The sequence below is a fragment of the Salarias fasciatus genome, unplaced genomic scaffold (genome assembly GCF_902148845.1).
Source record: "Salarias fasciatus unplaced genomic scaffold, fSalaFa1.1, whole genome shotgun sequence".
NCBI lineage: Eukaryota > Metazoa > Chordata > Actinopteri > Blenniiformes > Blenniidae > Salarias > Salarias fasciatus.
The window spans coordinates 527,580-553,006 of NW_021941385.1; the positions used below are offsets into that span (position 1 = coordinate 527,580).

The following is a 25,427-nucleotide window of genomic DNA, read 5'->3' on the forward strand; positions in this document are numbered from 1 at the left end:
AACAGTGAAAATCTCGGGCGCAGCGTTGTATTCAAGCCAAAGGAGAGGATTTTGAAGGTGACAGTTTCAAATAATTGCGAAGATTAAAAAATAAAAAGCTATAACTACAGTCCGGGAATTTTTGGGTCCACCCTCGTAGATCCGTTAATTTAACCCTGATATTATAAATAATGAAGCCGACTCATGTTGTACAGCTCAGAGTTTTATTGTTTTGTTTCATGATGTCTCAGAGTCAGACAGCGGCACCGCGGCCCGGTCTCCTCCCCACAGCGGGGACGGTCCCACCGAGACACACCTCGGACCGAACAGGACCCGGGACTCAGTCCACGAGGGCGGCGCGTGCCCCCCGCTGCTGGTGCTGCTTCAATTAAAGACAATTCATAGAAGTTTTCAAAAAATGTTTGACTAAACGTCCTCTGTCTGTATTTAACCTCCCTTTAGTTCATATGTTATTTTCTAGGCTGCTGGCATCACATCACTGATTACATAAATAATTTTCTATACTTTAGAGCCAGTGGCGATTGCTCTCAGACTGCAAGGGAAGCTCAACTTCCCCTAAAATGTCAAAAAACAAGTGGTCCAATATTTACTGTTGTGTGAACATTTCATTGACTAGATATGCGCTACAACACGTTCATCTTTTGTTCAGAATCGGCTACTTATCTCAAGTAATTGACTCGGCTTTTTTCTCACTCCTCCTCGCAGCGGCGGCGCTTTAACCAGCCGGACGCTGAGCGTCCATGCGGAAGCCAGAGTGGGTTGTTCTGCTGCAGTGAAACTGGAAGCTCATTGGATAAAATGCTGGGCTGGTCCCGCCCACGGACGCTCAGCGTCTCTGGGGGTCTATGGGGCAGTGGGCTGGCCTGGACGCTGAGCTTCTGCGTGCTGATTGGATGATCTGTCTGAAGCTTGATTGACAGCGAAATGAGCAAATCAGCGATCTTGAAGTAAAAAAAATGCACCAAAGTGCTTCTGAAGTTGTCGACGGACGTACGCCCATATACGGTCGTACTACCGTTTGATAAATGAGGGCCATTATGTTTATTTACTCTTTTTTAGTGATGTTTGAAGGTTCCATGCAGTCTTTTTCAACTTATTCTTGCCGTTAATTATATGCACGCACACCTAGCTCTCACATTGTGTAGTGACGAGGGCTGTTTTGGAGCTAATAATTACCTCCTGATGTATTTCTAACATACCTGTTTGTGGGTTTTTTTAAGAGCAGCTCCGACACGATCTGCCACCAGAGAAGACAGCTGGAGCTTCTCCCACGCTGCACTGCGGGTCTAGATCACCATGGAAACCAAGACGCGGTTCTGCGGTCATCTGAAAGTGATTACAACATTATCGTTCTTCACTGTTGTTTATTCCTGATAAAATAAACGTGTATTTCCCCTCACAGCGGTCTGCATGCTCCTCGTTACTTCCACCTTACGACAAGTCCCAATATGAAACGACCACATGGCTCATTTATGATCCAAATATTAATTCATGGTCCAAGTTATGACCAAGATCTATATTTTAAAATCAAGTATCTCCTCCAGTTAAAAAACAGTTAAAAACGTATGATCTTTATGTTATAACACATAAATGCAGACAGAGTGATCGATTTAATGATTGCTTGATTTGAAAGAATCTTGTTTCAGCAAATGTATGAAGATGAAAACACACATCTGATTCAAGATAAATATTCTTAAAATCAAACAGAACTTGTTACATAATACACAGACACGTATTTGTAGACAAATATAATTAGTTTAAGAGAAAAAAAACTTGCTCCGTTTAAAAAAAAAAAAATCAGTCCGTGACGTACTTCCAGGTCAGAGTTCAGAGTCCGTAGCAACAGCCTAGCAACCAGCGGGGCGGCATTTTAGAAGACAAAACAGACAGACTGCGCGTTGAAACAAAAAACTACAGATCACATCCATAAACCGAGTGGAAACTATGAAGATAAAATGTACATTTATTGCTTGAGAAGCATTGTGTAAATTATAATTTAGAGACTTCCCCGTTTGATAGTCTTTTTTAAATATTGTGGCTTCTGATCTGTTTCAGAAACTATTTTAGTGATTTTGTGATGTTTTGAAAGTCTACCTGAAGTCTACGTCGCTTTTTGATCCTTGGATGTCGGCTCTTCCTATCATTGTGAAGCAGAATTCACCAAGCGTTGGATTGTTCACCCACTAATAGGGAACGTGAGCTGGTTTAGACTGTCGAGAGACAGGTTAGTTTTACCCTACTGATGATGTGTTGTTGCAATAGTAATGCAGAGAATTGTATTTGTGCTCAAACTTCTCGGAGCAACGTGATCTGTTAAAAAAACAAACAAAAAAACAAAACAAAACACACTCCTTCAGTCCGTGATTCTCCGTGATAATATTTACGTGACCAATAGGAGATACTTGATTTTAAAATATAGATCTTGGTCATAACTTGGATCATGAATTAATGTTTGGATCATAAATGAGCCATGTGGTCGTTTCATATTGGGACTTGTCGTAAGGTGGAAGTAACGAGGAGCATGCAGACCGCTGTGAGGGGAAATACACGTTTATTTTATCAGAAATAAACAACAGTGAAGAACGATAATGTTGTAATCACTTTCAGATGACCGCAGAACCGCGTCTTGGTTTCCATGGTGATCAAGACCCGCAGTGCAGCGTGGGAGAAGCTCCAGCTGTCTTCTCTGGTGGCAGATCTTGTTGGAGCTGCTCTTAAAAAAACCCACAAACAGGTATGTTAGAAACACATCAGGAGGTAAATATTAGCTCCAAAACAGCCCTCGTCACTACACAATGTGAGAGCTAGGTGTGCGTGCATATAATTAACGGCAAGAATAAGTTGAAAAAGACTGCATGGAACCTTCAAACATCACTAAAAAAGAGTAAATAAACATAATGTCTTTTCAGAAGAGTGAAATGCATCCCAGGTAAATACACAGGCTCATTTTTAACCACCAACATGATGAAGAAAAAGAAGGAAAAAAAAATCCGTTTCAGACCAAGCGTAATGAAAAAAAAAAAAAAAAATATGTTGAAGATGAACATAATAAGGGACAGAATAGGTTCCTCTGAAACGTATTTGAGAATGCAGTTTAGTTTTCTCAGAATGTCATTTTGTGGAGACAGGGTTCAGCTGGACAGGAGCGTTTTGAGGGAGTGCATACAGATTGAACAGAGGCCGGACTCATTTACATTATATTTGTCTGTGTGTCCAACTGCAGGCGAACACGACTTTCAGCTGTCTGGTACGTTTTTCAGAAATTTCTGAGTGGCTTTGGGATGCAGCTGTAAACCCCTTTTTTTGTTGAAAACACCAGATTTTAAAATACAGTGTATTTATTATTATTGATATCAGGGATGTCCCGATACCTTTTTACTGACCAATTACGAGTACTGATATTTGAGTACCATAACAACAAATTTAAATCCTGATTTTATTTATTTATTTTTTACAAACATAACCCGACTGCCACAGATTTCATAGCCTGGGTGACCTGTACCTGTATATACTGATCACACACAATATGTAAAACATTTTCACAACATAACTTCACTGCTAAAATAAAGCCCTGGTGTTATGTTCAAGTAACAAAACAACACACACACACACACACACACACACACACACACACACACACACACACACACACACACACGCCGTCTGTGTGACTGACAGGACGGTTGTGGGTAATCAAAACAAAGCAATCGTCTTTTTGTCCTCCTCACAACCTGCTGGCCTGAAATATTCTACTATATTATTCTACATTCGGTGTCAGGGCCCCTAATGACTGCAACAATCTTCCTGTATCTATTCGTTCTATAACTTCATTAACTTCATTCCGTAGTGCTCTATTAACACATCTTCAAAATACCTGCCATTGTTTGCTCAAACGGTCATAAATGACTTCTACTGATCTTTAAGTTTTGTTGTAATTACTTTGCTTTGTACGACCATTTTTGTTGATTTCCATTTTTGCTGTGATGTTGTGTTTTGACTATGACTCTGTTGTGCTGACTTTGCTGGGTGGAGAGAGGTGAACAATCACAGAGCTGGTTTGTGTGTGTGTGTGTGTGCTGTTTCGTTTTTGCTTATTATCTCTTATTATTATTATTATTCTATTTTTTTTTTTAGTTTTGTTTGTCTTTTCTTATTATTTATGTGTATATACTTTATCTGTTCATATGTATATGTAACTTTGCTATCTTTTATTTTGTTACGCCAGTCTGATCTTTATGTTGTTATGAATTTGAGGATCCCCCTCGAAAGCGAGATAATTTATCTCAAGGGGTTGTTCCTCAAAATAAACAACTGTTAAAGAAAATGAGACAAAAAAAAAGCCGACAGCCGTGACACTGGCCGAGCGGCAGCCGGTAGATGAATAAAGAAACAACCCGACATGCAGCAGACCGCATCAGGAAAACTCCCCACGTCATTTGCTCCTCTGAACTCCTCCAGCTCCTGCTGTCCCGCCCACTTGCTGTGGTCGTGGTTCGCTGGTGCTGTCATGAGCCATTGTTTAACCGGTAGCTACCAGTTCAGCAAAATAGGCCAGTATCGGAGCGGAACCAGAGCTGGGGTCAGGATCGGGACATCCCCATTTCATGCTGTCTTGTGTGAGGTGTGTCTACTGGGTACCAAGACAACATGATGTGGGGAACTCGAAGCTACACTTTCTGCACAAGAGGCTCACAGGCCTGGATCCCTCCAGCCGATTACCAAGAACCCCACCCAGGATCAAACCCAGCACCCACCCAGCACCCAGCACCCACCCAGCACCCAGCACCCACCCAGCACCCAGTACCCACCCAGCAACCAGCATCCCACCCAGCACCCAGCACCCACCCAGCACCCAGTACCCAGCACCCACCCAGCACCCAGTACCCAGCACCCACCCAGCACCCACCCAGCACCCAGCACCCACCCAGCACCCAGTACCCAGCACCCACCCAGCACCCACCCAGCACCCAGCATCCCACCCAGCACCCAGCACCCCACCCAGCACCCAGCACCCCACCCACCCAGCATCCCACCCAGCACCCACCCAGCACCCAGCACCCCACCCAGCACCCACCCAGCACCCCACCCAGCACCCACCCAGCACCCAGCACCCCACCCAGCACCCACCCAGCACCCAGTACCCAGCACCCCACCCACCCAGCACCCAGCACCCACCCAGCACCCAGCACCCAGCACCCCACCCAGCACCCAGTACCCAGCACCCCACCCACCCAGCACCCAGCACCCACCCAGCACCCACCCAGCACCCCACTAACTTAAACATATTTTAAAAATATGTTTCAGAACATACAAACATGTTTAAGATGTTCCAGAAATGAAGATGTGTATAACATGTACTGTTTAGAACCTTTTGTAAGGCTGTGTGGAACATACAAAGCACCAGCAATAACAGTAATAATCATTGGGGGACATGCATTGGAGTCCTCTTTGGGGAGGCTCCACAGTGGCCCCCCGTTCAGGTGTCACGGCTCAGCTGCTCACCTTGGTATCGAATGGCAATGCCCATCGATGAGCCTGTGGCATCTGTGGTCAGCTCGATGAAAAGATGTCTGGAGGTGCTGATCAGGCCTTCATTGGGTAGGTACTCCACCTCATATGAATCATACAAGGGAGATGAATCTTTGCTGTTCCCATTCTTGATCAGCAGTCTGGAAGACACAAAACACACCCTGAGCGTGTGTGACGAATGTAAATGGAGAGACATGAAAACAAGGCACTGACGTATTTCAATTCAAGACAATAGTTAACTTCTCCTTTATTGAGCACGGTACCCTTGATGTGAAATCTCCTCAAATGTTGATTTACCCAAAACAGAAGGAACAATTGGCTGGAGGGTCAAAGTGGAGAGTTCATCTGCACAAACAAGTGGTGTGAATGAACCGAACTAGTTGACAGCTGCAACATTTATGAATAATTTATGTCTGAACCGAACCACTCCAGCGGACTAGTAGGTGTGAACGCAGCCTAAGCCTGCAGAGGAATGACCAACTACCCAAAAATCAACACTGAGATATTTTGCTTCTTTTTACTAACTGCGGTTTGAGCCTGAGAGCACTCTTGAAAGCACTCAGTTTTGTATGTGACATTCAATCAATCAATCAATCAGTCAATCAATCAATCAATCAATCAATCAATCAATCAATCAATCAATCAATCAATCTTTTTATTTTGAACTCGGTTGTCAATTGAAGTTCCACAGGAAACAAGTAAACTTAAAGTACATTTTTGCTAACCAAAACAATAATAACAATAAGAGTAATAATGACAATAATGATAATAACAATAATAAAAATAAACATAGTACATATGTACACAGTAGTGACAACTTAACCGTTCGAAAGGCAGTGGGAAGAAGTAGATACCTATTTAATCCCACCTCCAGTACAAACCATCTCTAATCAGCGGTTGCTTCACACCAATAATGGTGCTCACTAAGTTGGACTGAATTTTCCCCATAGTAATGAAATGTAATGTATAGTCTTTATTCTCGAACAAAAATTATAGTAAGAATTTTCATCCTTCACTGTACTGCAATAATATACTTTCCTTATACTTAGCCTTAAATTGATGGATGTTCGAACTTTGTTTGAGACTCCATCCTCAGCTGCTCCACAGACGAAGCCCACACACTGACACACACACACTTCTTCTTGCAGTTCTTATAGCAGGGATGAGCGAGCACACCACTATCTGTATCTGTATCTGTTTACCCATCCAAACTATCTGTATCCGTATCTGTGCTCGGAGGGGGCGTGGCACGAACCGGAAGTGGGCGTGGTTTAATTAACCGGAAATGGGGTGGGGCAGTAATTGGCTCACTATTTTAAGTCTGAAATTGATATGGATTGCTCAGAAGTTGCTATATTTATTGTTTATTTTAAAAGTATTTACAGAACAGTCTCAATGATACAATTCACAAGTTTTTTTTTAATTTTAGTCAGAACATGAACATTTTAAAGTTATATAAATGATTATTTATTCACACTACAGCCGCAGAATAAAGATTTGAATATTTTTTGTCACAATAGTAAAAGAACTATTTACAGAACAAGTATTTTATTGAGTCAGAACATGAATATTTTTAGTTGTATGAATGAATTTACATAACAGCTTCTCTATGACTGTTGTCCAGACTCCAGCTGGAGTCCAAGGAAAGGACCAGGCCTTCCTGGGTTGGGACTGCCTCCCCCCACGGTCCCCACCAGAACCTCCCCGGGGTCCCAGGAAGCCTCTGATCCCCCCTGCTGAGCTTCCTGGTCCTGTCCGGCTGCAGCCCGATCATATGGACCTGGTCCAGTTCTCATCTCTCCCCCACAGATCACAGCCTCCCGCTGGAGCACAAGCCCAGATTAATTTGAAAAAGAAGAGAAAAAAGGAAAAACAAAACTTAACCCCCCCCCCCCCCCCCCCCCCCCCGGGAAAAACAAAAACCGAGCGTGCACAGTCGCGAGACGTTTCGACCTTAAAAGTTTTCCTCAGGCACAATGCAGCTACAAAGAAATAAAATACCGGATTTTTACTTTCCCAGCACTGATTGGTTCTCTCACAGTCTCGGTGGAGCAGGAGCAGAGTGAAGGACCAGAGGATCTCCCATCAGCACGAGGACGAATCATGACAGACAATGCTCGGGCTGGACTCGGATTAGGAAAAAATGCATTATCCGTAACGAGTACTCGTTTAAAACGAGTATTCGGCTCACCCCTATCTTATAGCTGGTGGGACTAGTTTACCACTTCCCCTGAGATTGTATCCATCACCTGAACCGGAAATGCGAAACCAAGATGAACACTGATGACAAAACACAGGTATTGACGTTGTGCATGCGGCTGTGACTTCAACATTTATTCAAGACTGCTCCATTATTTCTACGTATACAGCCTAAATGCTTTTGGAATCTTGGTTAAAATGATGTCAGACAGTCATCTTCGAAGATAATAATGACCGTCTTGAAGGATGAAATAATAACCACAGAGATAAAGAGTAAAGAGTAAGTCTGGGTTGGTCACACATCCTGTTCAGTTGTCACTTACAAATGTTGGCAAAAGGGGTGTGCAGATGTGTGTATGTGTATCAATGTGTGTCTTTGTGTGTGTGTCTTTGCTGTTTATTTTGTTTATGTGAGAGCTCTTCAGTAAATAACTGTTGGATGAAAGGTTTGAGTAAAATATGTAATGTGAGGGATAAAGTACTTTCACAAAAAGGTTTGAAAATTGCTCATTTAAATATCTGCAGTCTACGGAATAAGATTCAACATGTTACTGCGCTTCCTGGAAACAATAACTTGCACATTTTGGCAACATCTGAAACACATTTGGATGCAACTATCGACAACTCCATGCTGCATGTAAACAGATACCTGATGTGCAGATATGACAGGAATATAAAAGGTGGCGGGGTGGCTTTTTATGTGCAGGATCTAATACCAGTTAAAACTAGACTCGACCTTGGTTGCACTGGTGTTGAAGCGCTGTGGTTGGAAGTGCAGTTACCTCACATTAAGCCCATCCTGACTGGTTGTTGCTATCGGCCACCCAATGCACCTATAGTCTGTTCAGATCGGATCTGTGGCATGTTGGACAAAGTATGTGATATAAATGATGAGATCTATTTTTTAGGTGACCTAAATATTGATTGGAGCTTGAACAACTGCTCTTTAAAAAATAAGTTGCGGGCTACGACAGATACTTGCAATTTGTCACAAGTAGTTAAGAAAACCAACAAGAGTCACCTATCAGTCTGACGGGACACAAACCGCGACATGTATGGATTTGCTTTTCACTCATGCAGTAGATTCATGTTCAGAGCATAGACAGTAAATAAAGGACAGAGCTTTCCTGACGTCACCCACAGAGTTCCCAACCGCCGCTCTGAAGACTCCAGCGAGTCCAGCAGGACGTCTCCACATTGAATATTTGAAACCAGATGTAATGTGATTGGTCCCGCCCGTCACGTGACCACATCACGTGGACAGAGGAGGCGCTGTGATAGGGCGATTTATGCAAAACTTTAACTCGTAATATAAAATCAACAGATGATTTATGTGAAACTCAGAGTCTGGTGAAGCAGCAGGTTACAGAAACTAGAGACAGAGACCAGAACCTGTCCTGAAACCGGAGCTTTATGTTTATTTGAACTCTGTAAATCGGCATTTTTGAACGGGTTCCAATGAGACCGAGGCTCTTTTTGAAACCAGCATCATCGCCCCCTGCTGGAATCTCTCTGGAATTACAGCTTTTTTGCACTTCCGCATTACTTCATGATTTATGAGCGGAGGCTGGCGCCTGGTTCAGAGGCAATTGCAACTGGTGTTGGTTTCAGTGATGATAATTTAATTGCAATCAACAGAAAAACTAAAGTACCAAAATCTGGACAGAAGATAATTATAAAACGCATTTTTAAACAATTTAGTGAAGCTAGTTTTTGTGCCGACATCAGAAATGTTGACTGTTCCTGGAAGATGATCCTGATGCAGCTTTGGAGGTTTTCACAAATGTTATAATGCTAATTATTGATGAACACGCCCCATTAAGGCGAACGACGGCGAGAAATATTGCATCCCCGTGGTTAGATTTAGAACTCAAAGAATATATTTAACAAAGAGAGAAAAAAACTTTGTCTAACAAGCGGAAAAAAAGGACATGGGAGTGAGACGCTCTCCGCACGGGGGAAGGGGGGGGGGGGGGGGGGTGATGCAGAGGACGTTTACGGCAGTGAGCTTTCACAGGAGACCAGTAGGGGGAGCGCTACAGCAAATCTTGCAAAGTGCTGCTTTAAAAAGCAAAACTTCCTTCTTAAAAAAAAATCCGGGACTGGGAAATGAATGTTTTGCTCTCTCATTTCACGCATTTCTGTGAGATCAGGTTGATTTTAGCATTTAAAGGAGTCATATTATGCAAAATTCACTTTAAAAAGGAGTCTTTACAGTCATGTCGCCTCCCAGAGCCTCTGTATGATCCCCCAGAAGTGAAACATTCAGTCGCCTCCCTCAATTGTGGCTCCACTTTTAAGAAAATATACACTCAAACACGCAGTTCTGAAATCTTCCTCTTCTCGACGTCAAGAAGAGGAAAGCCACTCCCCCCCCCGGAAGAGAATCCAGCCTTTGGCCGGCCCCCGGCCCCCGGACAGGTCGCTCATCTCGGCTGTATTTCCTCCTCCATCGCCAGTGTTTTCATAAAGTCAGCTCCTCCTCCGTCTTCAGGTGGGTCAGCTGACCAGCTGACAGTTTTTGCTAGCTTAGCCACAGTTAGCTCGATGGGAACGTAGCGGAGCTCCTCTCCCCAGCAGAGAGGCTCTTTGAGTCGGCCGCGGCTGTGACGGCGCCCGGGCGTCTGACCTCCAGGGCCGAGTTGGGGCCGATTGGGTAAACGGCCCGGAGCTGCTCCACGGAAGCTGGTCCCGAAGCGGCGGAGACGCACGGCTCGCCCGGCCGCCGGGCCGCTCCTCTCCTCGCCGGGACGCTGCGAAGCTCCGGAGCCCAGCGGAGGCGCACTGCGCCCGGGGAGCAAAGTCAACACACACCGGCAGCGCCGTCCGGATGAAGAGGGCTGCTGCTCTGAGAGGCTCTCTGCTCTCGATGTCACACCAACACATGATATAAACAGAAAATAAAAACACACCTCATTTCGCTCCTGTAAGGTCGCTCTGCTCGTCCAGCCACACTGATCTGTAATTTATAGACTTCCAGCAAGGATGAGTACATGGTTTATGTTTCAATCTCAAATGAGAGCTTTTCTTTATCCAATAGTTCCTTGTTTGGTTCATTCTATATAAAAACGGTAATTTCCGCGTTCGCTGCTGTCTGGACCCTGTTCAGCTGATTCTCTCCTCCCAAGGCGGCGGAATAACAACATATAGGAAAACCTTTACGTCCGTGAGGTCGTGCATTGTGTTTTATTTTGAAACTTCCGGTGTAACTTCCTGTAAGGTGCTTTCTTAACGACAGTGAATTTACGAGGTGGGCGTGGCCAGATGCGTTCAAGTTCATCACGGAAAATAGGCTGTCAAAAACAGGCTGTTCTGAAGAAGGCTCCTCAGAGCCACTTTTTAGACCCTCAAACTCCGAACATAAGATGAATTTGGGGCAAACAAACTTATTTAATATGTTTTTGGGCGTCCGTGACCTGTATGACGTGACTGACAAATAGCATAACAGGTCCACTTTAACTTATCATGTGACTGAGATGTAATGAGAGAATCTGATCAGTTTTCAAAACAAAACATTGTTTTGACTCAGATAAAAAAAAAACGGAAAAAATGAATGTTTTCAGTGCTGAGTGATTCCAAACAGGAGTGCTGGAGACATGGAAAGGGCTGCATCCAGATTATAGGAAATGTGACAAAATCAAAAGAAGTGGGATCGCATGACTTGATTAAACTAAACGAAAATGCAGACTACTTAAAAATTCAGAAACTTGAGAACCGCACAACAACAAATGGAAGATTACCTAACAGTAACCACAGTTTTGGAAGCAGATCTTCTCAGCCTTATCCAGTCTGAACAACCCAAAGGAACCAGAGATTTTGGACGAGCCGAGAAGGGTGAGAGAAAAAAATGAGAGAGGGAACAGGGAAGTCCTGAAATTAGTTTGCATGCAAACACCACACACACAAACATTAACCGACTTGAAAAACAGAAGATAAAGAAGGAAACGGAGCCAGATTTATCCAGAAAACTAATAGATGATGGAGCTAAAATTTCATGTGATGAAAACCCAACTACAGTAAGCAAAAAAAAAACCAAAACAGAACAAAAAAAAAAACAACAAAAAAGAACAAAGATAAAATGGAGAAACAAAAAGAAATGAAAAACATGACAGTCCAGAACAGCCAGGACCACCAGCTGCCATGATACGAGGGGGGACCCAAAAGTTTCCGGACTGATTCTATTAATAAAAAAATACAATGAATTTCCGACTTTGGCCGCTAGATGTCGCTACAGGATAGCCTCATGCATAACTGTGCCAGGTTTGGTCTTCCCCCGTGAAGCGGTCAGCTGACAGTCACTGTTTGTGTTGACAGAGTGACACCCTGCTCTTCGATTTTTCAAGATGGCGGATATCCACTGATAGGCGCTCTGTCAAAACATTTTGTTTTTTATTGGGAGAACAGCGGCAGAAACACTCACCATGTTGCAGACATTCTTTAAGAAGGATTCTTAGGGTGTCTGAGTGGTTTGGGCCCTTTAAGAGTAATCAGATTACATCACGAAGACCAGGCATGCAGAGGACAACGATCCACTTCCAGAACAGAGGAAAAACTGAAGAAGACGTCCTGGTAGATCCACGCAGGACTTTTGATGACACTGCAGATCTGATGGGAGTATTGTAGAGATCCAGACAGATGATCCTCAGGCGGTTATTAGAAGCAGGGAGACGAAGGCTCCTGGAAATGGCCGCATCATAGCAGACAGCAGACCACAGGACGCCCCGTTACGCACAGAAATAGCACCAAGTGTTGTGCGTAAAGCATATTTTTGGACTAAAACCGTGACCAGCCAGCCTCCCCACCGCCATATTCCCCTGATCTGGCCCCAGGCGACGGCTTTTTGTTGTCAAAGATGAAACTGGAGCGGCAGCGGAAAGGTAAGACAGGCATACAGGCGGGGGAGGGAAAATCAAAGTTCTATCTTATCGGCACAGTTACGCACGGTCATGGCGACTCTTCTGAACAGTGAAAATCTCGGGTGCAGCGTTGTATTCAAGCCAAAGGAGAGGATTTTGAAGGTGACAGTTTCAAATAATTGCGAAGATTAAAAAATAAAAAGTTATAACTACAGTCCGGGAATTTTTGGGTCCCCCCTCGTACATCCGGAGTTCTTACCTTATCATCAGACCCACGTGCACATTCCACTACTAAACACATTAAAGATCTTGTGTGCTGGAAATTGTTGAATTATGCCAACATAGCGTGTGTGCGTAGTGTCGGGCATATTTGATGATCGGAACTGCCCAGGTCCCATTTCTGCTCGCGGTCTTCAGTAGTGGAGGCACATTGTGTTGTTCCTACATTATCGCTCGAGTGTTTTTGAAAACATTGTAAATCGACTTCATTTTGTTCTTTTTCCAAATAAATGACAATGCTACTGAGGGCTGCCACAAATGAAATGGCGATACCGAGGGACGCTGGGCAGCGCCGGGCAGCGCCGGGCAGCGCGGTGCGACGGAGCGCGCCGCAGAGCAGCCATTACACCACGTGCAGAGCGGCGCAGAACGCTGCTCACACGGAACACAGAGCGTTTAAAGAAAGATTTTTTTTCTTTTTTTTTTTTTCCATACATTTGCCCTGGGTCCGCAGCGAGGTGTGCCGCGGTCCACGACCGGACCGCGGTCCACTAATTGAGGAACCCGGCCCTAAATGAAGGTTTTAAAGGCACTGTGCTTGAGAATTATGGGAATTAAATCTGTCTCAACATCCAAATGGTTCGACAAGACAGTTGGAGCTGAAGCAATCCTTTTTGATGGCAGCATGGCTCAGTCACACACTTTCCAGAGCTGAAGGAGTGAGGACAGGGTTTGGGGTGGAACTCGGGTTGCCAACTCCCAGAGATTGAAATAAGGAACGCCTCTCGCGGGCAGCTGAAAAAAATTGGGTTTTTGGGGGGGTGAAAAACGCATAAGTATTTTGCCACAGTTATACCTACTACAGACTATAAATACACATTAGGCTACTGCATTACACCTACAGCAGCAAGACTGCAATAACTCATGATCAGCTTGACCTGTTTGTATTTGAGGCCTGCAGTGAGACAGTTATCATTCCAGTCTCATCATCATGATGGACAGCAGCTCTCAGCCACTGACCGGACGGTAGAGCAGCTCAGCAGCTCCTTCAGAGGAGACTGAGACCCTCAGAGCAGGAAGGAGCTGCCAGGCCTCTCATCCCCACCGCTGTCAGACTGTACAGTTCTACTGTGTAGAATATGAGCAATAATCCTGGACATTATAGTATCCTGCACCCCCCCTTAAGAAATTCAGCAACACTTTATCATCCATTCACTCTGCTAAAACATATTGTACATATATATTGTACTGTATGATTATATATTGCATCGTATATTGCGTATTGTTTTGTATGTATTATATATTTCCTGTGATATTTTTACGATTCATGTGGAACATACAGTTAGATCTTCATCGTCTTTAGCTTCTATTATCAATCCTACTATGATTTGCACGGTTACTTGTTAATTGTTGCACCATTCATTAGTTTTGCACCCCGCTGTGGGTTCTATGAGCCGATACTCCTGTAAATTTCTCCACTGTGAAATAAATAAAGTCTTCTGTTCTATATTTGTTGCTAAATGTGCAAAATTATATTAAACAGCTGCTGTCTCTTCTGGATTTTAACATGTTCTTTTTTTTATTTTCAACTGAAAAAGTGCAAAATCAAAACTGAAAAACCTTCTGAACAAAAAACCAACAAGGTGCAGAATCTGCACTGAAAACACTCCACAGTCTGCAGCAGCAGACACACATCAGTGAAATAAACAAAACATAGCCGATATGAAAACGGCACAAACTGACATGTCTCTGGACGCACGAGCGGCAGATCAAGAGATAAAACAGAAACTTGAACGAACAGACAGAGACACCGGAACAAACTCCACACAGCTACACCGTCAGTATTCTTCTTCTTCTGACCCAAACAGAGCAGGGGACTATTTCACCAAGCAGGTTTACAGAAAACTCTGTGTTGAATAACCCGGAAATGAGGGAAACTCTGAGATTTCCATTCCAAAGGGAGAGAACTCAAACCAGAGACAGAGGAGTAACTCCAGCTGTTCCACCAGGAGAGGGAACTGAAACTGTGGGTCAGTTACCGCAGTAACACACTCCGTGACTCTAACCTGGTGGAAGCAGGTTTTCCTCAGTCAACCCTGAAGTTTCTCTCTGGCTCCGCCCCCTTTCTGCCACACCGCTGCTCCATTTCCTCATTCTTTCAGTCAGATGGTGAGTTTTTGTGTAGCTGTCAAAATGTCATGTCCTTTTCTCAGCGATCCTGCAGATGAAGCAGCAGCATCACTGCAGCGGGAACTGAATATTCGTCGGGAGATTATTTACAGACCGCAGAGATGTTTTGGCGTTTCCGGACAGTTTTCTCTTTGAACGGTACCACTTCACGTCTCAATCCGCTACATTCACAATCTTTTCCGTCCATATTTTGCAACATAACTTCACAAAAGAGAGTTTTTTATATAACACTGGAGATGCAGAGCACTGAGGAGTTTAAATCACCACCATCATTACACCACAGCAAATAAAAGACATGACACACATTTCATTTTGTCTTCTTTATTTACTACACAAAAAAATAAAGGGTTTAGTTCATGTTCCAATAGTGAACATAATTCACTGTGACCATGAACCCACCTGCAGCTTCTGCTCCAGTGTCTCAATTTACAATTTCGTCTTCTTCATCTGGAGGTCCAGATCCTGCTGTTCTTTAATGATTTCTCTATCTTGTTAAGTAAGTGGATTTTGTAAATGTCTCTGACTGGTAACTGGGAATACATAGAGGACATTAAATTATCCAGCTGCTCATGAACTGAATGAAATGAGCCTCTGTTGTTTACTGAACATCATCTCACAGTGTTGATCTGTGATGTGGAAGTCGAGGGACCATCCTGCTGCTGACCAGCCAGGATCTGTTAAAAAGGATGAGAATTTGAATGTTTCAGTGTCGGCTAAATGTCAAGCTCTATGTTCCACAGGAGGATTCAGAGTTTTAATGGGAAGAGAACAATCAGTAACGTACCTCCATATGACTGTCTGGATCCTCTGTGAAGGCAGCAGGCACGGTTTCATCCTCCTCATCCTGGATAAATGACATCTTTCAGTATATTTGTGTATATTTTTCCAAACTAACATTTGACAGAAATATTCTGAGTATTTCCTGCTGACAGTTTCAGGCTGGTTGTAGCATGAAGGGGCTCCAGCAGCAGAGAGAACCTTCACAGTCTGGGCCAAAAGAAGAAAAGGACATGAAAGACAGAATAAATATTTGTATCAAAAACATTTTTTAAATATTATACTCAAATAATAGATAATAATATTAGATTAAATAGGATTAATTATTTAACATGACATGATATAGATGTGTGACATAAAACAGCTGCACAGTCCATCAGCCACTGAGTATTTATGCTACTTTACAATGTTAAACATGTTTAAAAAGATGAACCTCAGTGAGATTATGCCGAGGTCTGTTGAACAAAGTGTTTATATTTCATCTTTAGCTGCTGCCATGTGGCTTCTTCCCTGCGGGATTACAACTAAATGAAATACCTTCACTGGTGACCATTCAAACAGTTTCCCTGTAATAATATTTAATATTCAATAATATTCTGATATAAAGGACTACATTTAAACTTACTCATTGACACGGACAGCAATTTTCTGCCACGCCGTCTCCCTCTCCTTCACTGCTGCAGCGTGTTGCATTTTTTTCGCAAACTGTGTTCCAGCTTCTATATGTCGCTCTCCGCTTCTCTGTTGCCATGGTGACTCGTGGAATCGGTGCTCCATTGATGCTGGCTTTTTATAGTTGTCGTGCACGTGCTAAACTCCAGGTGGAACAACTTGAAGTTGAGTAATCCAACTCAAATCAGCTGTTGTGTAACGAAAACCCAGCGTTTCCCTTTCAGAGGAGATCAACACAGAGTTCAGGATTTCCCTCAGAGTTTTTTCAACCTGCTTGGTGAAATAGACCCCAGCTCTACCAATGACCTATAGAATTCTATCTAGTACCGTATTGGCCCGAATATAAGACCATGTTTTTTTTCCCAGAAACTGCATCCTCAAAAGTGGGGTGGTGTTATAATGGCGGACTTACGGTAGATGGTCAATACCCATCCGCGCCGCTAGATGGAGCCAAAGTATCACTGAGCAGAGAGCGAGTGGAGCGATGAGATGAGATCAAATGATCTGATGAAAAATGGCGGATCATCTGGAACAAAGGGGCTGAACGCTGGACAACTGAGCAACAGCAGAGGAGAAGTTATGATACCAACTTTAACCTGATGGTGATCAACGCAGCAGAGTCATCAAACTACTGCCAAGCCGCCAGGAGGTCTGGTGGAGCAGAGCCTCGTTCTGACTGGAGAGCACAGAAAAAACACTGCAGATGCTAACGCTATGAGAAAAGCTTTCCTGGTCCTGAGAGACGCTTCAGAGAGACTGATAGAAGGGAGAGAGAATACGTCTCTGAAAGACGGACAGACGGAATGTCCACCAGCAGAGCCTGATTCAGCTGAAGGAGCTGGACAGTTATTTACATCATTTATGCAGTTTGGACCCCTTGAGGTTCTTATTTGTTGCTTCTTGTTTCTTATTTTGAGAAAGAGAATATATTTTTTCATTTTATATCTGGTGAAATGTTATCTCAGTTGTGAGTTTTTGAGTTTATAATAATTGGATATTAAAAAGTTGTTTTATGAGTGACCTTACTGTCTTCAGCATTTCTTTTTTTTTTCCACAAAATGCTCTTTGAAAAATAGGGGTCGTGTTATAATCGGAGTCGTCTTATATTCGGGCCAATACGGTAATTCTATAGTCATTGAGCTCTACAGTCAGTTTCTTCTTCACTCTGCTTGGTGCCCTACTGCTCTGGTTTTAGCGCCCCTAGTGGCTGGGCCCTCGAATTACATGCCATGTCATACAGCCTTCAGAACACACAGAGAGAAAAAAAATATGCATCTTGCCTTTACTCGTGCGGCCGGGACAAACAACATCCCGTACGGGACACGCCTCTTTTGGCTCAAATATGGGATGTCCCGGCTAATACGGGACAGTTGGCAACCCCAGGTGGAACATGGACTGAAACTCTGAAACACTGTCAAAACATTCCATGTTGGATTTGAAATCTGTGCAAAGCTTACCGATCATCATCCTCAGCCAGCGCCACCTTCTCAAAGTGAACATGCAGTCTCTGGCCTTCAGCGGCCTCCAGCATCCAGTGGCAGGTCAGGTTGTTGCTGTAGTTGGTTGGAAACCCAGGAGAGACGATCCGGCCCACAGTGAAGTTCCTGATAAACCCACCACAGACAGCTGGGAGAGGACGAAGAAAGGAACGAAGTTTTCAGCAGAAATGCCCACGTAGCATCATGACACTGATGTGGGGCCAGCACACACTCAGTGAAGCCTCTTATTCTGTTATATATATCTTTTATAAATAAAGCTGAAAGCTGACTTATTCTGTCTCAGCTTTTGCCTACAATTTGACAATCTTAGACTTGGACAGACATTCCATATATACAAGTGTATACAGGATGACGTTTTGTTAAAAATGGCTCAGCGCAGTGTTTAATACACAACATTAAGATATCTTAAAAATTTTAAATTTCCAATAAATAAAATAAAATGATGTAAAGAGTAGGATGTGTACAGAGGTAATTACCAATGTATAAGAAGCTACTGAACCTACATTAGAGTACAGCATGAATATGTACTCAGTAATTGAGGCTCTACAGTAATGTATAGTTACAGATATTTAGATGTACAGGATATAGAAAGTAGTACATATAACACTTGTTCATTTGAGTATTCATGAGCATACTGTTCACACCACCAAACATATGCAAACAATTGTGTGCCAGACTCTGATGAAGCATGAAGACACGTTGCTCCCTGCTCACACTCGTCTTCAGTACTCCACACTTTACCTGAGAAGCAAGTTAATGCCAAGTATGGACAGGGCCTACGGTGCATCTGTAGAACGTAGAGAGGATGGGCCGGGGCGGGCGTGCGCTCTGCCCATCTTAACTGTAGTGCACACGCTGCTGTGTCCTCTTAAAGCTGCTGTAGGCAGGATTCTGCTAGTCAGTGCTAATTTTTCTGTGTTTTCTTTGGATTAAATGTTAGAGTATCCATTGATAATCCTTTAGGAGTGTAGCATAACTGCTCTACCGCGAGGGCGCAGCATTTCCATCTGTCTCTGTTCTGAGCTGAAAAGGAATCTCCACAGCTCCAGGTATCTTTGACCAATCAGAAGAGCCCCTGAGGCTCTAACCGTGATTGGTCGAGGGGCGTTCGTCGCACGTTCTTGTGGGAGGGGCTTAACTTGCGTAAGGGCGTGATGTCAGAGAAAACAGGACAGGATTGGCTGTGCTGGGTTTCAAATCGCCATCTTAGATGGGTCAAATCGCCATCTTGCTTAGGTAACCCTAAGCAAGATGGCGGAGATGCAGAATCCTGCCTACAGCACCTTTAACCAGTGACACACTTTTAGCAAATCAGCTGAGCTTGTCTGTTTTGTGCCCCTTCGAGACCTTAGTGCTGCTGACCCCCTCACAGCTGTTACTGATGGGAAGTGGGGCATGGTGGGGCTGGTTGTTCCTGAAGTCAACAGTGATCTGTTCTTTTGCCCCCATTCCAGATCAGGCTGTTGTCCCGGCTCCAGCCCACCAGCCGCTCCGCCTGTGGGCCAGACTGAATATATCCTCTTCAGTCCTAATGTATATTAATGACATATGTAGTGTAACAAAATTATTGAAATTTATTCTGTTTGCGGACGACACAAATATCTTTTGTTCCGGTGAGAATTTGCAGCAGATTTTGGAGACCATCACAACAGAAATGAATAAATTAAAACTATGGTTTGATAAAAATAAATTATCATTAAATCTAAGTAAAACAAAGATCATGCTGTTTGGGAGACACAGAATGGATTGTAATGTAGAACTTAGATGATAACAAAACAGAGAGAGTAAGTGAAATCAAATTTCTTGGCGTGATTCTGGACAACAAAATCTGCTGGAAGCCTCATGTGAGCTACATACGAGCAAAACTGGCAAAATGCACATCAGTACTGTGGAAAACTAAACATATCCTGGACATTAAGTCACTGCACACCTTATATTGCACACTTTTTTGCCATTCTGTCTCATTGTGTTGAGGTCTGGGGAAACAGCTACAGAGCCACTCTACAGCCGATATGCACGATGCAGAAAAGAGCAATAAGGATAATAAACAATGCAGGATACAGAGACCACACAAACCCACTATTCATAAAATCACACTTGTTAAAATTCATGGATCTAGTCAAATTCAAAACAGCACAAGTAATGTTCAAAGCAAGAAATAATTTACCGCCAAAAAATATACAGGGGATGTTTGCAGAAAGGGAGGGTGGTTTTAATCTAAGAGGAGACCTGAACTATAAAAAACCAAAAGTTCGAACTACATTGAAAAGTATGTGCATGTCAAGCTGTGGAGCGGCTCTGTGGAACAGTCTGGAGACAGACATAAAACAAAGTAGCAACATAAATCTGTTTAAAAAAAAGGTACAAAAAAATTTCTTAATAAGTATATGGAGGAGGAAGTCTGGAACTGTGGACGATGATAACAAATGGTGTTGAGTATTATACATATAGTGGAAATTGAGATATTGCTGTTATACTGTAGTTATATTATAATTACTCTGTTATATAGTATGTATTTATGGGGATAACTATATGGTATGTGTGGGTATATATTATGTATTTATCAAAATATTTTCAAAATATTTAAGTATTTCCAGCAGGGACATGGGGACGTCTCTGGGACTGGATCGGTGTGGACGGACGGTATCAAGCAGAGGGACGATGGTCCAGACTGAAGGGCTGAACTACCTGAAGACATCAGAGCTGTGGAAGAAGCTACAGATACCTGGGACCACAGGATGAAGCAGCCCGGAGGTCAGAGGTCACCTCTCTCTGTTTAGCAGGTTGGAGTTACCCCTTATTCTCTGGATTCAGTTACCTCCCTTCATGAAACTGAAATCTGAGTTTCTCCGATTTCAAGGTTAACAGAGGCAGAGTTTTCACCAAACCTGCTTCATGAAATGGAGCCAGATGCTGAGGATTTTAAACCTGACCCTGACCCTAAACAAACAATGAGAAGTGCTCATGAGAATTGGTGGTGATTTTGGGTTTTATTTCTTGATGACATCACTCTCTGTTGCTCTGGAAGAAACCGAGAGCAGCTTCTGAGAACAGCTGTAGTCCAGTTAAATGTTCTGAACAACTAGTTTAACATCATTGAGTTGTCACTGAACCTAAACAAAACAAAGTTTATGGTTTTTGGCGCTAGAAATATTAAACTTTCCTCTAAAATCAAGGTAAACCCCAGTGAAATTAAAAGAGTGTATGAAAACAAATACCTTGGTGTCAAAGTTGATGATGAATAGTGGTGAATAGCTTCACCATCACCATTGATAACTCCACCGTTTCTCCCTCCCCGCAGGTCAAGAGTTTGGGTGTCGTCCTTGACGGCACTCTGTCATTTAAAACTCACATCGACAACATCACCCGATCTGCTAACTTCCATCTTCCTAACATTAATCGTCTCCGTCCCTCCCTCACTCCTGCCAGCACCGCCATTCTGGTCCACTCTCTTGTCCCCTCCCGTCTCGACTATCGTAATTCACTTCTCTCCGGTCTTCCACTTAAATCCCTCCATAAACTCCAAATGGTCCAGAATGCATCAGTCTGAATTATCACCAGGACTCCCTCTTCTCACCACATCACCCCAGTTCTCCAGCAGCTTCACTGCTTCCAGTCACTCACCGTATCATTTACAAAATCATTCTGTTAACATTCCAGGCCCTCCATAACCTCGCCCCTCCCTACCTCACTGATCTCCTCCACATAAACACCCCCAGCCGGTCGTTAAGATCCTCCTCATCCCTCAGTCTCACCCCCCCCCCCCGCAGGACCACCATGGGCTCCAGAGCCTTCAGTGGCGCTGCTCCCCGCCTCTGGAACTCCCTCCCTCCTGACATCAGAAACATCAACTCATTACCCATTTTCAGATCCTCTCTCAAAACCCACCTGTTCAGACAAGCTTCCTCACTCTGATCTCCAGTCCTCCTTCTGTTATGTTGTAAATTCATTTTAACACTTTTATGTTTTAACCTATGTATTTGAAACTGGTTTTATCTTGTTTCGTTGTGCGGTGACCTTGAGTGTCTTGAAAGGCGCCTATAAATAAAATGTATTATTATTATTATTATTATTATTATTATTATCATTATTATTATTATTATTATTATTATTATTATTATTATTATTATTATTATTATCATTATTATTATAAACTATAACTGGAAACCACAGATTAACCTTACATTAACAATGTCAGAAATAAAATATCAAAAATTATTGCTGTACTTTACAAAGTATGACAAGGAACAAAATACTGTTATCCACACTTTAATGTTCCCTGTTATTCCTGATCATGCCTTACTGAGTGGAGATCTATCTGGGGGAACATTTATAAAACACACTGTTTAATTTTTCAAGTTACAAAAAAGAGGCCATCAGAATAAAAACCCAATCCCACCTTGAACCAACAAACATTTTTTTTATTGAATTTAAAACCCACGACAACATTGTAGGATTTAGTTGCATTCAGAACAGCACAGATAATGTACAAGATACAAAATGATTTGTTTTACTGCAGAAGCTGTCTGACATCTGAGAGAGCGGCTCTAATCTGAGAGAGCGGCTCTAATCTGAGAGAGCGGCTCTAATCTGAGAGAGCAGTTCTAATCTGGGAGAGCGGCTCTAATCTGAGAGAGCGGCTCTAATCTGGGAGAGCGGCTCTAATCTGAGAGAGCGGCTCTAATCTGAGAGAGCAGTTCTAATCTGGGAGAGCGGCTCTAATCTGAGAGAGCGGCTCTAATCTGAGAGAGCAGTTCTAATCTGGAAGAGCGGCTCTAATCTGAGAGAGCTGCTCTAATCTGAGAGAGCGGCTCTAATCTGAGAGAGCGGCTCTAATCTGAGAGAGCAGTTCTAATCTGGGAGAGCGGCTCTAATCTGAGAGAGCGGCTCTAATCTGAGAGAGCAGTTCTAATCTGGAAGAGCGGCTCTAATCTGAGAGAGCGGCTCTAATCTGAGAGCGGCTCTAATCTTGGAGAGCGGCTCTAATCTGAGAGAGCGGCTCTAATCTGAGAGAGCGGCTCTAATCTGGGAGAGCGGCTCTAATCTGAGAGAGCGGCTCTAATCTGAGAGAGCGTCTCTAATCCGGGAGAACGGCTCTAATCTGAGAGAGCGGCTCTAATCTGAGAGAGCGGTTCTACTCTCTAATCTGAGAGAGCGGCTCTAATCTGAGAGAGCGGCTCTAATCCGGGAAAGCGGCTCTAATCTGAGAGAGCGGCTCTAATCTGAGAGAGCAGTTCTAATCTGGGAGAGAGGCTCTAATCTGAGAGAGCAGTTCTAATCTGAGAGAGCAGTTCTAATCTGAGAGAGCGGCTCTAATCTGAGAGAGCAGTTCTAATCTGAGAGAGCGGCTCTAATCTGAGAGAGCGGCTCTAATCAGAGAGAGCAGTTCTAATCTGGGAGAGTGTTTGTAATCTGGGAGAGCGTTTGTAATCTGGGAGAGCGGTTGTAATCTGGGAGAGCGGTTGTAATCTGGGAGAGCGGTTGTAATCTGGGAGAGCGGTTGTAATCTGCAGGAAACAGGACTTTACAAACAAACCAAGATGAGAACCTATCAAGCCGAGGTGTTCTTCTGTCTGCCACTGTGAAGCTGTGAACGGCTGTGAAGAAAAACTGGAAATGTTGTTCACCTTTCTCTTTGAAGGAAGGTTTAAAATTATTGCTCTCAGAAAATATGAAATTCAGGACAAAGAGTGAGTATTTACAGTAATGTAACTGTGGATTTAACTCTGTTACGGAACTTTATATGTGTTATTTTTTTGGATGAAATGAAATCCTCTTTATGAGTCTGCTTTGTGAAAAACTGGTCTTCAAATTAATGAGTTGGGTTGTTTGCTTTTCTTTTTCTTTCACTTTCTTTGTAAAAAGGGTTAAAGCATAATCAGCTTGACCTTCAGCTTTTTTAAACAGCATAATTTATTGCTTTTGAAATCAAGCTGTGTTCTCTGTAAAAAAAATATTTGAATGCTACCTGAAATAAACAAACAGAAAAATAACAGCATATTGAACTGAAATGCTAACTGTGTGATTTGGTTTGTTGCTGAAGAATGGCGATATTGTACACACCAGAAATGATTCAGACCTCACAAAACAATGGAGGTTTTTAAAGGTTCATGATCAAAATTGTGCAGAGCTCCTGCTGTGGGAACCACATTGTTAAGCCTTTTGTTGATCAGTTCAACAGTAATACAATACTGCATCATTTCTAACGGGACTGACGCCGCAGAAATACACTCACTTTTCTTTGTGAATTTAATTTCACGCAGTTCTAATCACAGTATCCCAACACAGTGTGGCAGCAAACACACTGCAGCAACGGTACTGATGTTCGTACCCATTTCCTCAGTTTCTGGTGAGCTCACCTCGGCAGTGTGGTTCCTTGCCACTCCAGTAGGGGGAGCTGGCGTTGCGGCAGTGCAGCACCGCGGGGCCTTCCAGCTGATACCCGGTGAGGCAGGAGAAGAAGGCCCGTCCCCCAGCGTGGAGACTGCTCACCGATACGTCGCCGTCGAGAGGCCGTCCAGGAAAAACACAGCTCAACAGGAAGGCTGCAGACACAGGAAGCACGGGAAAGTACCAAACGTTCAGCGAAGCTGAGCGTGAAGAAGTGTCTCCACGTGACAACAATCAGTGCTGTTCAGCAGTAATGTGGCTCTCGGAGTGAAGCTGGGATTTGTTTAGGACTGATCTCTGATCACACCTTTTCTTTGTTATAAAGCATTTATAGAGCAGAAATAATGAAAAAGCTTCAACTAGATTTCCTGATTTCAGTGAACTCACTAATCTGAGTGGAAGCTGCGTCTCATATAGGAAAAGAAGTTTCCTAAAGGAAAACTGAGCCGTCTCATTCTGGCCTTTCTCTCCTCCTTTGTTATGTTGCCTGGTGGTAATTTTGCAGTTTTTAAGATTCCTGCTACTTCGTTCCTGAGCTCTGCTTTTTTCCCTTGGTCCTTTATTGATTGGCACGCTAGCTCCGTGGCCAATATAAAATCATCGTATGGCATCTTGTTGGGGGTAATGGTGTAATTAAGTCCTCTGGATAGCACTTTTATTTCGATTTGTGAGAGTTGCCGCTCAGACAGGTTCTTCACCTACCTATGATTGATTTTGACTTCTTCAGTTTCTTTCCGGTTGTGTGTCTCATCCCAGGTGATCCCACCTGGGATGCTGTACTCAAGAAGTCGGACTGCAGATGGCGCTGTTCTCCCGCTTCCACTAGTGGGAGAATAGCGCCAAAACCTGTATAAATCAGCTGACAAGATACGTCACAACAACATCACGTGACTCTCTGAAGAAGACAGCTGACAGCTGCCGAAACCGTCAGGTAAACAACAAAATACCTCCCTGGTCTTTGGAAAAGAACCTTTGTTTTTGGATTATAACTTGGAAAGACCAATGAACCTTTTTGGACTACTGTCTTTTTATCTTTGCTTTCAATATTTCACCAGAAGGATAAACCCAATTAAACATTACAACTCTGGTAAAGAAC

General features: G+C 43.3%; 1 protein-coding gene across 1 annotated transcript in view; it reads right to left on the bottom strand.

The window, feature by feature from the left end:
* Positions 1-25,427, bottom strand: part of LOC115385421 (seizure protein 6) — an 82,275-nt gene that overhangs the window by 25,729 nt on the left and 31,119 nt on the right. The window contains exons 4-6 of the mRNA XM_030087411.1: positions 24,301-24,486; positions 17,900-18,068; positions 5,503-5,669 (exon numbers count right to left, since the gene is read on the bottom strand). Coding sequence (XP_029943271.1) covers positions 5,503-5,669; positions 17,900-18,068; positions 24,301-24,486 — 522 coding nt within the window. The remainder of the gene's footprint in view (positions 1-5,502; positions 5,670-17,899; positions 18,069-24,300; positions 24,487-25,427) is intronic.